Below are 12,039 nucleotides of genomic sequence, written 5' to 3' on the forward strand. Positions count from 1 at the left end.
TTGTTTCTTCTTTTCGCCAAAGAAAGAGTTGACAACAACGAGGACAAATGCCTTGGAAAATCATTCAGCTTGATTGTGGAAAATAATATCATTTTGGACAGTCTTGGCTGGATTCAGAAATTACTTCTTTACTTTTATGAATGATTTCAATTCTCTTAATTGTCTTAATCCTTCGTAAAGTAATGAAATCAAAAATAGATGGCTAGAAACATGATTCCAGGGAGCCAAGTAACAAATGCTTTCTGGGTCTCTATTTTTGCCTTTATCATTCTTCAAGCAATCAAAATCATTGAAGCGCTTGCATCTTTGTGTATGCCTAAATGTGGCTGCAAACAGGTTTTTGATAAAATAGTGGAAGTTTTCATTTCTAGTGTCTCCAATTTCACAAAGAGCAGAAAAAGCTGGATAAAGCGACAGGAACTTGCTCGAAAAGGATGGGATTCGTTTTGCTCTTCATCAAGCTTTCTGCTGCGATTTGTTTTGCAGTAGAAACAGTTCAGGCGTACGTGATTGACAACTGCGTTGAGATCAATGTAAAAACAACGATTGAAGATGACAAAAGTGCCTTTTGTAAAAGTTTACCAGTACCGGTTGATCATAACTGGTATCGGCGACGAGTACAAGGTATAAAGCCTGGGTTACCTAAATGAGAAAATATAATTGCTGTTCAGAGACCGGGTTTTGCATTGAAAATGAACTGATCGATGGTGCTCAAGATTTCAAAACAGTCGTCTATCCTTTCCGATCTGGCTGCACGAATATGATTGAACGAAGCTTTATTGGTATTCTTAGAGTAAAACTTTGTTTGCTCCAAACTTTTTAGCTTTCACTGGCATCTCGCTGATTTTGGCCTTCTTAGTCACAGTAACGACTCTACTTGGTCACAGACCGAAGTCATTTTTCTGAAAATCAGTCAAATTTTCATGAAATAAATTAATATTTCCTCGATTTTACGTCTAAATTCACTTGTCCAAAAATGGTTCGCCCAAAAAACGATCGTTTTTACGTCAATCTGACTCAGCGACAGGATTTCAGCGCATCTTTTCAGCGTCTCCCGTAAAAAAAATAAAATCGATACTGTTCCTCGATTCGGATTTTCATTCCCTAACAATGAATTAAATCATTTTTGTGCCGATGAGTTCTTTACAAGGAACTGATTACTACGCGGTTTTGGGAGTCTCGAAAAACGCGACAGAGGAAGAAATTGATAATGCGTTTAGAAAAGCAGAGGCGAAATTCAAGTGGAAGAAGGAAAGCGTTGAAGGATTTTTGAATTTCAAAGATTTCGAATTTTTTAATTTCAACGCCGGAAAAGGATGCATACAATATCTTGAAAGAATTACTCTTCGTCGCGGAAGTTGGACAGAACGTAGAAGATATCCTCATGCTCGATAAAAATATTCAATTTATTCTTTTTCAGTGCAATGTGACAGATGAAATCTCGGAATCCTGGAAGCAACGGGAACTGGAGAAAATGAGAAGAGAGCTTGGACCTGTCGGGGGCGTGGGACACTTTTGGGGGAATGATCGAATGATTGCGACTGGTGGAGTGAGAAATTGGATGGAAGAATCGGAAATGGAGAATATTCTTATGCTCCTGGCTTTGGGAGAAACCAAAATTAACCTCAAGGAACGGGAGCTTTCTTGCAATTTTTCTATCGAATAAATGGTTTCTGAAAGCTCCAATTGAAGTTTTGGTGGAGCCAGGATCTGGAGGCAAAGGGAAACGGATGGAATATCAAGTTCAAAAGCGCGAAAGGAGGATATGGCACGTATAATCTTTGGATTTGGAAAACCGGTAAAGACTAGCGTGGAAAATTTGTTGATGAAAATTAAGAAGGGAATGTGCGATTTAAAGCGCTGACGCAAGAAATCAACTTTGTTAATGGAGACGAGTACAACAGAAAAGAAATCAACAGTGAACCAGACGATGGGAAGCAAGTTATCAAATACGAGAGCGAAGGCCGTTGCGGTTATTTCAGATTTAATGTCAACCTACTGTGAATAAAGCTTTTGTAGACATGCAATAAAATTATAAACTTTAGAACATTTGGTTGATAAACAGACAAGCAGCAGCAGCCATCGCTTAGCGTCATACCGCGTAGAATGAACCAGTTCTCGTCCGATCACTGAAGTTAAACTACGACGGGCGGGGTTAGTACTTACATGGGTGACCGGTTGGGAATACCTCGTGCGCTAAGCATTTTGACGTTTTTGCGAAGAAAAACAATCATCCTTTTCCCACGTATACATTTTTGATTGCCGTTCACTCGAGCAATGAGAAGCTAGTAAGAAAATCGCTGTGAGTTCGCATCGAAAAGGTGTTTAGAGTGGAGCTTGCGTGGCGGGCGGCGTGGCACTTGAGAAAAAGCGCCCTCCACCGCGCGCTTCTGTGAAAAGAGGCCGAAAATAGGAGCGCGCAGCGACAAAACGACCTCGAAATCAAGCACCCCTTCTCTTTACTCATCCCATTTTTGAGTCCGATTTCGATTGTCTAACAGGTAAGAATCGTCTCCATGCCCTCTCTCTCCCATCCCTCTCGCCTCTTACAAACAAGAACAAACTACGAAAGTGAAACCACGTACAGCTGTGTTCGTACTGACTCGCTTTTTGGAAATTCTTAAGAACTAAAGTGACCCTTTAAGTTTTCGAAAATTCCACTTCCGGTCCGATTCTAGAGCCGGAACTTGACGAAATTTAGGAGTTAGGGTAAAGTGATGATTTCCTATACTTTAAAAAAAGAATCGATCCCGACGGTGGTCAAACCAACCGGTTAAAACTGAATAAAATTTCATCAATTTATGTCTTTTTTCACTCCTAAATTTCGTCAAGTTCCGGCTCTAGAATCGGACCGGAAGTGGAATTTTCGAAAACTTAAAGGGTCACTTTAGTTCTTAAGAATTTCCAAAAAGCGAGTCAGTACGAACACAGCTGTACGTGGTTTCACTTTCGTAGTTTGTTCTTGTTTGTAAGAGGCGAGAGGGATGGGAGAGAGAGGGCATGGAGACGATTCTTACCTGTTAGACAATCGAAATCGGACTCAAAAATGGGATGAGTAAAGAGAAGGGGTGCTTGATTTCGAGGTCGTTTTGTCGCTGCGCGCTCCTATTTTCGGCCTCTTTTCACAGAAGCGCGCGGTGGAGGGCGCTTTTTCTCAAGTGCCACGCCGCCCGCCACGCAAGCTCCACTCTAAACACCTTTTCGATGCGAACTCACAGCGATTTTCTTACTAGCTTCTCATTGCTCGAGTGAACGGCAATCAAAAATGTATACGTGGGAAAAGGATGATTGTTTTTCTTCGCAAAAACGTCAAAATGCTTAGCGCACGAGGTATTCCCAACCGGTCACCCATGTAAGTACTAACCCCGCCCGTCGTAGTTTAACTTCAGTGATCGGACGAGAACTGGTTCATTCTACGCGGTATGACGCTAAGCGATAGCTGCTGCTGATGGTCCGTTAATCAACCAAATGTTCTAAAGCATATAATTTTAACGCAAAGAACTCGATTTCTAACGAAAGGATTCCTACGGCAACCAAATGATCAAGCATCTGAAAATATGACAGCTTTCATTTTTTTCTGTTTATTTTAAGCGATAGAGAAAGAAGGATTATTCTCGCTAGTTGCTTCTTGATTCTGCTGTCCGGGAGGTGCTGGTTTCGTTGGAGAAACAGTGAAGAACATAGTTTTTATAGTCACAATGATTTTCAGGACAAGCAGAATGCATGTTAGTCCAATAACCGGCTGGAACATGAAGAGACTTTGATACTTGCTTCCTTGAGTTTTTCATGCTTTCAATTCCAAGACCTTCATGAAATATGAGAAACTCAGACTTTGCTCATTTCCAAGCTCCTGCATCAGTGACTCCCTCGATGCACTTATATCCTTGTTTATTGAATCAATTGAATAATGAACTTCTTTGAAATGACTTTTGAGATAGTCATTGATGGTTTTCAAGCATTCCTCCGATTTTTCTAATCAAATAAAATTGCAAAATATTCGACAAATCGGTTTTCATTACTTGGCGCTCTGCATCCGCTCATTGGATAGTAGAGGAATTGAAGATGTTTCTGTCTTCTATATTCCTCATCGCGTCTTGACCAGTAATCAAGTTTGTTAAGATCCAAAGCTCCTGGATTTTCAACGAGCGGTGGCTCACATTCCTCGTAACCCAAATAGCATCCTCCCTTTTCGTCGATATCAAAACCAACGCACGGCTTTTGCAACGGTTTAAACCTCTTTATCTAACGACAAATAATTTTAAAAGGCAAACCATTCCTTTCCATCGACTTTCGAACTTTCACAAAGATTGTAGCAGTCGTCGATGCTGGTGACGGGAATTCGTGTTACATTTGCTGCGATTCCGGTCATGTTCCCTGGAGCAGCAGCGCATGAACCTTTTAGAACATGTGTACACATAACAGAAAGCTCTTAAAAAAGTATGAGATCTGGCTGTTTTAGTTGTAAGGTCGAAGCCTATAAATTACCGTGACAATCAGTGTTTTCATTAATACACTCATAATTATGATTAATTTCGTTGACCTCAATGAGCCGATGGCAGTACTCGTCCTCTTTGCAGCTATGCGAGTCCAGACAAGGGTGACCTCAAATATTCGTTTTCAGAAAAAAAACCTTTTGTACATACTGCTCCCTCGCCGGCAAATACTCCAAAAAGCAGAATAGCTTCCCTCGTTACAGCACTCGTAGAGATGCTGACCTTCGGGAATGCATCTCTCCGTGGCGTGACAAACGTGGTCGCCGGTCCAGCATGGGTTAACTTAAGGATATAGCCTATGAAATTGAACTTTCATAGCGCCTAAATGCGACGTCGGATCATTTTATTTCAAAAACAATCCTATCTAAAAATGTATGCAGAACTCGATTCTGGTACTTGTTTAAAAATTTTTAGTATATTTTTTCTCTGTAGAGCGTTTTGAAATCTTACGATCGCGATTTCTCGAAATTTTTACATTAAATCGCTAAAACTAAACCAATGACTGCATTAGCAAAATGCTAAACTAAAATATTGTGGCTAGAAAATCCTCAAACTCGGCCAAATTTTCATTCTAGTGTTTTCCTCTTTCTTGCTCTTGTTTTTCTTCCATGCGCGCTTTTTCGGGTCCAACCAATCAGAGCGCTCTTTCAAACGCGCAGACTCTCTCGGAAAAGAGGAGTCGAGAGATTGAGCACCCAGCGCAGCGCTTTTTACACTATTCACGCGCTGAGGAAGCCTCATGGAAATGGCTCTAAAATCGGTTTTTGTCGGGATAAGAGAAAACCGAAGCCACAATATTGTAGATAAGGGTCTAGATTACTTTTCTATCAAAAAAAAACTCGACCGATTTAATGTAAATATTTCGAGAAATCGCGATCGTAAGATTTCAAAACGCTCTACAGAGAAAAAATATACTAAAAATTTTTAAACAAGTACCAGAATCGAGTTCTGCATACATTTTTAGATAGGATTGTTTTTGAAATAAAATGATCCGACGTCGCATTTAGGCGCTATGAAAGTTCAATTTCATAGGCTATATCCTTAATTAACTTTGATAAACTGTAAATTGCAGCTTCTGCCGATTTTTGCCAAAATTCTCTTCAGCAAGCTTTGATATCAAACAAAATACCCTTGACTTACGTGGATATGGAATATCACTCGCAAAACAGCTGACTAACAGGGCTAAGAAAAGATAAATTCCCGCCATCTGCTACACTCTTAGTCTCTAAAATGTCGAACTAAAACTCCATTCGCTCTCAGCTAGTTAACGATTGTGATATTTCTCGGATTTTATTTTAATCTACCACACCGAAAAGTATTTCTTCTCATAGAAAGGTCTCTTACTTATCTAGTAGATTACTTTTATAGCTATTTTGTCACTTCCACTGCAATTAAGGATATAAGCTATGAATTTGAACTTTCGTAGCGCCTAAATGCGACGTAGGATCATTTTCACTTCAAAAGTAGTCCTACCTAAAAATGCACGTAAAAGTCAAATCTGGTACTTTTAAAAAAAAATTTATAGAAAATTTTCGTTTTAGAGCGTTTTGAAATCTTACGCTCTCGATTTCTCGAAATTTTTCCACTAAATCGGTCGAGTTTTTTCGATGAATAACTTCTCTTAACCCTTATCTACAAAATTGACGGATCAGTTTTCCCTAATTCCGACCGAAACCGATTTTAGAGCCATTTCCATGAGGCTTACCCAGCGCGTGAATAGTGTAAAAAGCGGCGCGATGGGCGCTCGCTCTCTCAGCTCCTCTTTTCCGTGAGAGTGGCGCGGTTGAGCGGAGCGCTTTGATTGGTTGCACGCGAAAAAGCACAAAAAGAAGAAAAACTCGAGCAAGAAAGAGGAAAACGCTAGAATGAAAATTTGAGGGAGTTTCGAAATAAAAGCCCGTCAATTTTCTAGCTTAACATCATCAAAATAAAAGACACGGTTTAGTTTTAGCGATTCAATGGAAAAAATTCGAGCAATCGAGAGCGTAAGATTTGAATCGCTCTAGAGAGAAAATTTTCCATAAAATTTTTTTCAAAAGTTCCAGATTTGACTTTTACGTGCATTTTTAGGTAGGACTACTTTTGAAGTGAAAATGATCCTACTTCGCATTTAGGCGCTACGAAAGTTCAAATTCATAGCTTATATCCTTAATATAATCAGATCTGGGCAAAATTTCAGAAAAAAAATATTTTCTTCCAAGAGCGCATCATTTTCAAGCGAGCAGAATCTTCCGCGCCGAGTTTCCCATAAGAGTCCTCCGCGCTCTTTCAACGAAACTTCATTTATTTTTAGAGAAATTTAAGAAGAAGATGGGTTTCTTATGCTTTTTTTCTCAAAATATAATTTTGTTGCTGAAAATGTAATGATAATCGTGGCTAAAATTTCGATTTTAGAAAATGTATCGTCAAATCCCAGGTGGTCCTCAGGGGTTCGGCGATTTCGGCGGTGAATCGGAGAAGGCAGCGCGCTCGGTTTTTGTCGGAAACATTCCTTACGAAGCGACGGAAGAGCAGATTAGAGACATTTTCAGCGAAGTCGGAGTGGTACTTAGTTTCCGGCTGGTTTATGATAGGGAAACGGGAAAACCCAAAGGATATGGCTTCTGCGAATACAAGGTAATTCCAAGAAAGTAACTAGCCGCTTACTCGTTTTAGGACACGGATACAGCCATGTCCGCGATGCGAAATCTAAACAGTCGAGAACTTCATGGGCGAAATTTGCGCGTCGATCACGCTACCCGCGACCACGGAATGGAAAAAGAACAGCCTCAAGCTTCAATTTCTCGCTCTGGCACTGTTGGCCTTGGTGGCCCAGTCGCTCCGCCAGTGGAGTCAATTTACGGACCATCTTGTAATCCTGCTGATGCACCGGAGCTGATATCGCAAGCGATTAATTCGCTACCACCAGAGCAGATTTACAAACTCGTCAAAGAAATGAAAGATGTCATCATGGTTTGTAGCTTCTTGTTTGGTTTAGACTTACCTTGTCTCAGAAAAACCCAGTAGAAGCGAGAAACATGCTTCTCCAAAACCCTCAACTTGCGTATGGACTACTTCAGGCACAAGTAGCCATGAGGATTGTTACATCAGATCATGCAGTTACCATGCTTCATCCAAAGACAAACACGGTCAAAGCTGTTGAACCGTAAGTTACTGAACTATTTTCCATTGATAAATTGTTCCTTCAGAGCAGTGATAAACAAGCCAGCTCCTCAAGCATCCGCTCCTCCTCCTCAGCCACAAATGATGAGGCAACAAGCTGCTCCGCAAATGCCACCAATGCGCAGCGATTACGACCGATCCTACCAAAGAAATGGTAAAATTCACAATTCACAAGCGGAAAATACACTCGAATTTCAGCTCCTCCTCAAAATCAACCGCCAGCAGCGCAAATGCGGCATGATCCTCGACAACAACAAGCTCGCCAACAACAACACATTAAGACCGAGCCGCGCTCTGGAAATGACGATGACGAAAAAGCAAAGGTTCCCGTTCTTATCCTAATTCTGCCCTCTACCTATTTGTTCAGCTCATTATGCAAGTCTTGCAACTGACGCCAGAGCAGATTAATTTACTGCCGGAAGACCAGAGAACTTCGATTTTGCGACTGAAGGAACAACTAAAGAGCCAAAGTCGATAAGGAAAAATCACCGTTACTGTAACTTCGACCCAAACAGGCCATTTACTGATAGAAAGCTATCAAAACTGTCCTCCAATTTTAGACAAATTCTTTGACTCAAATAAAATGTCTTGTTCAGAAATCAGTTGTTTCTCTGTAGAAATCAAACCCTTTTCAGAAATGGGACGAGTCAAATTGACAAAGGAAGAGCGGTTTGTTCAGAAATATCTGAAAAAGCATGGAAGACTTCACGTGCTACAGATTTTTAACAAAGAATTGGAAGAAAGGGCAGAAAAAGGTATCTTATAAAAACTATTTGACTGTTAATATCTAGTTCCTCGACTTTAGCTGGAAGGAAATCTGAAGAAAAAGGATCGAAGAAGAATCAGAATTCATCTGCAGAAGAAGCTCATTGTTCAAAATCATATTCAAATGCGAATGGTTTGTAATCAAAACCATGTATTGGGTATTTCAATTACCAAATCAATTGTAGCCGAATGTAAGCCTGTCAAACTCAGTTTTGCAATAAAGAAGCCACCTGAAAGAAAGAAAATTACTATCGAGCCGGTTAGCAAAAAGAAAAGGCCTCAGAAAAGGGAAGAAAACGAAAGGGAGAGTAAGACTGTCGACATTCCAAAAGACTTCAAGAAACTTGCCAAAACATTCGGGTTGCCAGAAGAGCATCTAGACTTTTTCTACGAAAACAGAACATCTTTCAACTGGGAATTTAAAGATTGGACGAATATTCAATGTACCGAAACTACCTGTAAATTGACAACTAAACTTGGTCCGAAGTGCCTTTTTGATCACATGATTACTGTTCACAGCTACCGGGAGATTCCATGTGACCACGTTGACTGCTCTTTTATCGCATACTCGTCGGTAAGTCTTAAGCATCACAAATCGAAGTTTCACGGTCATGGTAAAAGACCAACAAATCATGGTCATTTTCCCTGTCCGTTTCAATCATGCAAAAGTTCTTTCGCTAGTACTACCAATTTGCGCGATCATTTGAATGTTCACGAAAATCATCTTCTTTCGTGCAATTATTGTCCCTATAAATGTGCACTTAGTGCTCCTTTGCAAAACCATTTAAGTGCTCATTTCAATATCAAAAATTTTAAATGTGAGTTTTGCTCTCAAGGTTTCTCATCGCGTGGAAACTTGAATAACCATATTCGTGCACTTCACTCCTCAGACGATTTTGAGTGCATTGATTGCGGTTTTCAAGCGCAAAGTTTTCGAGGGTTGAGCTCACATAGACGGACATGTGAAAAGCGCCTTCAGTACTCAAGAATTCTATAATTATCTTTGTATTGGTTCAATTTTTGAAGAAATTCCAACGGTTTGAAGAAAGCTTTCGACAGTAGTTTACGTTTTTATCGTTCAGACAATATGAATGTGACTCGTAAAAACTTCCTGGAACTGCTTCCAAAGATATTGAAGCAGATACAGAAATGCGAATTCGTATCAGTCGATCTTGAGTTCTGTGGTTTGCCCCATCCAAAAGCGTACAACAAATTGGATACAAGAGAAGACAGATATCGAAAAATCTCAAAGGAACCAGGACATAATTTTTTTAAGCTCTTCAATTCTCTAATAATGAGCAATGCACATCCTTCTCAAAAGTCGATCGAAAAATTCTTCATCCCTCAATATGGCCTTTCAATTTTCAGCAAAACCGCGAACGGGTACACATCTTACACTTACAACTTCTTCCTATCCCCCGTCGGTCCTCATCACGAGGACAGATCTTCAAGAAGATACGAAATTCTCGGTTCGACTATAAACTTTCTTTGCGAGCATAATTTCGACTTCAATACTGCTTTTGGAAAGGGAGTGAGATTCATGTCTGTTCCAGAAGAAGCACAGGATAGGGCCGAAAGAATTTTCATCATCAAAATCTCGATGGAGACATTTTTCAGCCCTCGAAAAGTTCAAACAAAAGCTGGACGAAAAAAGAAAGCGGATTCGGGAGCAATGTGCTCGGCGATCAAATAATGACGGTTAGGCTTCTCATATTTGACGTTTTTCTTCATTTTTTGCATAGACAATACGAAGCTTGATCGAGAACGATTGATGGCCGAGCATCCTGCTGAAACAATCGGTAAAAGGAACCTTTACTCGTCTTCTCTAGCTCTTTCTAGCGCTGCTGGACGAATACAAAAAGCAAATCGAACAGTTCCTTGCTCAAGAAGAGAAGAATTCCTTCAATCTTCCGCCTTGCAACTCTTTCATTCGAAGATTAGTTCACATGGTCGTCAAGCCAGAATTTGCGGGCAAGGCACAGTTCATTTCTGGTCGAAATGAGAATAACGAACCAGTTGTAACGATTTTGAAAACGATGAAGACGGAAGAAGAGGTCAAGCTTGCCGAAGTTGACGCTGAGGAAGAGGTTTGTCGTCCGAAGAAACCGTTTTTATAGCGCATCTTTTTAGGCGATGAAGGAAAAACTCGGATTTCTTCACATTCTTCGCGTCATTTCAGTTTCAAAGACGCCGCTGGTCTTCCACGCTGGCGAGCTGGATCTTTATCTGACAATGAAGCACTTTTTCCTCGACGATTTACCGGAAACCCTAGAAGAGTTCAAATCAATTACCACTGCCACTTTTCCACAGATCTTTGATACACTTTTGATGTCGAGAAACGAACCGCTAAAGTCGAACTTTCCAGAGGGCAACTCGCTCGGCGAGATTTTCAAGAAGGTCCAAGATCAGGTAGATTTACCAAAGAAAATTTTCTTATTGTCCTTTTTTTCTCTAAATTTCCGGTTCCCTTATTCAAGTTATTCAGCCTTTCGCCTTGAATGCCGCACAAATCCACATTGCTGACGGATACCGCGACTACAAAGCCTTCGGTGGTCAAGTTCACGAAGCTGGCTACGATGCCTGGATGACTGGAGTCGCCTTTATCCACATGATGGGCTATCTGAACCTTGTTTCCAAGTAAGACCCGCTTCCAAGAGCTATAATCTCAAAGAAAACGTTCAGAACAAAGCCCGGTTCAAAACTGACGGAGTCGGCGATTTCAAAAATCTTCAAGAACCGATACTCAATTAGCGGAATGTACGACATTCATCATATTTCGTTGGATAGAGCCGATGCTGTTCCAAAAAGAAATCATTGTTTTCACCTCTCTTTTCCAACAAGCTGGGTAAAAGCGCTCAATTTTGCTTGATTCTGATCCTGATTTTTAGAGACAACACGATATTTACGAGCTTTTCCGAGTTTGTGGACGCATACGAGTAATGTGGATTGACGATGGAAGCGCTTTTGTGGCGATTGAGGATCATTCTGCTGTTAATCTTGTCAATTCGATCAAGAAAGACCCTGATTACTGTATCTTACCGTATCAGGAATGGAAAGCGACGCAAGGTAATTCTGCTTATGAAGTCATATCTTCATAACTCTCCTAGAAAACGGTGCTCCCCCAACACCAAAGAAGAGAAAAGTATCAGAGCCGGAGAAGAACGGAACTAGCCCAAAGACCACTGCCATGAACGACCTGTCACTTCAGGCGAAACCGACAGCTAGGAAAGAAAAAGAAGCTGTTTTTGAGAATGAATCTGTTTGGGAATAGAAGAGCAGAAACTTCTGAGTCGGAAGTTTTGACACACAAACACTAATCTCGTTGAAAAATTAACATGTAATCCTGTTTTAGAATGTGAACTACGAGTGATGATGGGACTGGTTAGGCCTTTCCCGCTGTAGTCATCAAAAAAGAAGAGGATTGAGATTTCCTAAAATTCTTGAATCGTCAAAAATACCAGCTGCGAAAGAAGAGCGTGCGTGCTCAACTCTTGTATTTCCTCTAGTGAGGACAAGATCGCGAAGAACCTGAAGATGAATATAGAGACTCTGTGCAAAATGTTTAAAGTGATGGCGAATCAGCGCTAGAAAACCACGGAAATGTCACTGAAAAACTTTG

The 12,039-nt window shown here is 40.6% G+C and overlaps 4 protein-coding genes and 2 non-coding genes across 7 annotated transcripts in view; 4 read left to right on the forward strand and 2 right to left on the reverse strand.

Annotated features, from left to right (window-relative positions):
• The window catches only part of LOC145705846 (pre-mRNA-processing-splicing factor 8-like), a 64,587-nt gene extending 61,511 nt beyond the window's left edge, over window positions 1–3,076 (reverse strand). The window contains 1 exon segment of the mRNA XM_081783343.1: window positions 3,018–3,076. The gene's annotated coding sequence lies outside the window, so the exon portion shown is untranslated.
• LOC145706206 (5S ribosomal RNA) lies at window positions 2,085–2,203 on the forward strand. The gene has a single exon (XR_014134659.1). It is a non-coding gene; the product is annotated as a 5S ribosomal RNA (ribosomal RNA).
• Window positions 2,405–12,039, forward strand: part of LOC145705847 (propionyl-CoA carboxylase alpha chain, mitochondrial-like) — a 43,268-nt gene continuing 33,633 nt past the window's right edge. Inside the window, exons 1-11 of one of the 2 annotated variants that reach the window (XM_081783345.1) lie at window positions 2,405–2,501; window positions 9,503–9,668; window positions 9,738–9,982; window positions 10,047–10,118; window positions 10,163–10,219; window positions 10,260–10,507; window positions 10,551–10,829; window positions 10,906–11,057; window positions 11,103–11,265; window positions 11,309–11,486; window positions 11,528–11,745. In XM_081783345.1, the coding sequence (XP_081639471.1) occupies window positions 9,508–9,668; window positions 9,738–9,982; window positions 10,047–10,118; window positions 10,163–10,219; window positions 10,260–10,507; window positions 10,551–10,829; window positions 10,906–11,057; window positions 11,103–11,265; window positions 11,309–11,486; window positions 11,528–11,691 (1,719 nt within the window). In that variant the 5' untranslated portion in view covers window positions 2,405–2,501; window positions 9,503–9,507 and the 3' untranslated portion in view covers window positions 11,692–11,745. Of the gene's footprint in view, window positions 2,502–9,502; window positions 9,669–9,737; window positions 9,983–10,046; window positions 10,119–10,162; window positions 10,220–10,259; window positions 10,508–10,550; window positions 10,830–10,905; window positions 11,058–11,102; window positions 11,266–11,308; window positions 11,487–11,527; window positions 11,746–12,039 lie in introns of those variants that run through there. The other variant, XM_081783344.1, reaches the window with a different exon arrangement.
• LOC145706218 (5S ribosomal RNA) lies at window positions 3,316–3,434 on the reverse strand. Its single transcript, XR_014134660.1, has one exon. It is a non-coding gene; the product is annotated as a 5S ribosomal RNA (ribosomal RNA).
• On the forward strand, window positions 6,891–8,133 carry LOC145701629 (cleavage stimulation factor subunit 2-like). Its single transcript, XM_081778842.1, has 6 exons — window positions 6,891–7,109; window positions 7,149–7,445; window positions 7,487–7,638; window positions 7,682–7,809; window positions 7,854–7,978; window positions 8,023–8,133. Exons 1-6 carry the CDS (start codon window positions 6,891–6,893, stop codon window positions 8,131–8,133), a joined length of 1,032 nt encoding a protein of 343 aa, XP_081634968.1.
• Window positions 8,132–9,450, forward strand: LOC145705861 (uncharacterized). Its single transcript, XM_081783359.1, has 3 exons — window positions 8,132–8,410; window positions 8,461–8,553; window positions 8,606–9,450. The coding sequence occupies exons 1-3, from the start codon at window positions 8,239–8,241 to the stop codon at window positions 9,415–9,417; spliced, it is 1,077 nt and encodes a 358-aa protein (XP_081639485.1). The 5' UTR covers window positions 8,132–8,238; the 3' UTR covers window positions 9,418–9,450.

The sequence above is a fragment of the Oikopleura dioica genome, chromosome PAR, assembly GCF_907165135.1.
Source record: "Oikopleura dioica chromosome PAR, OKI2018_I68_1.0, whole genome shotgun sequence".
Taxonomy (NCBI): domain Eukaryota; kingdom Metazoa; phylum Chordata; class Appendicularia; order Copelata; family Oikopleuridae; genus Oikopleura; species Oikopleura dioica.

What these genes read in the sequence shown, in the direction of transcription:
- LOC145705861 (XM_081783359.1), top strand. Translation starts at nt 8,239, where the DNA reads ATGTCTTGTTCAGAAATCAGTTGTTTCTCTGTAGAAATCAAACCCTTT. An exon ending in GGAAGAAAGGGCAGAAAAAG is followed by an intron (nt 8,411 to 8,460) that starts GTATCTTATAAA and finishes CCTCGACTTTAG; the next exon opens with CTGGAAGGAAATCTGAAGAA. An exon ending in ATCATATTCAAATGCGAATG is followed by an intron (nt 8,554 to 8,605) that starts GTTTGTAATCAA and finishes AATCAATTGTAG; the next exon opens with CCGAATGTAAGCCTGTCAAA.
- LOC145701629 (XM_081778842.1), top strand. Translation starts at nt 6,891, where the DNA reads ATGTATCGTCAAATCCCAGGTGGTCCTCAGGGGTTCGGCGATTTCGGC. An exon ending in ATGGCTTCTGCGAATACAAG is followed by an intron (nt 7,110 to 7,148) that starts GTAATTCCAAGA and finishes TACTCGTTTTAG; the next exon opens with GACACGGATACAGCCATGTC. An exon ending in AAATGAAAGATGTCATCATG is followed by an intron (nt 7,446 to 7,486) that starts GTTTGTAGCTTC and finishes ACCTTGTCTCAG; the next exon opens with AAAAACCCAGTAGAAGCGAG.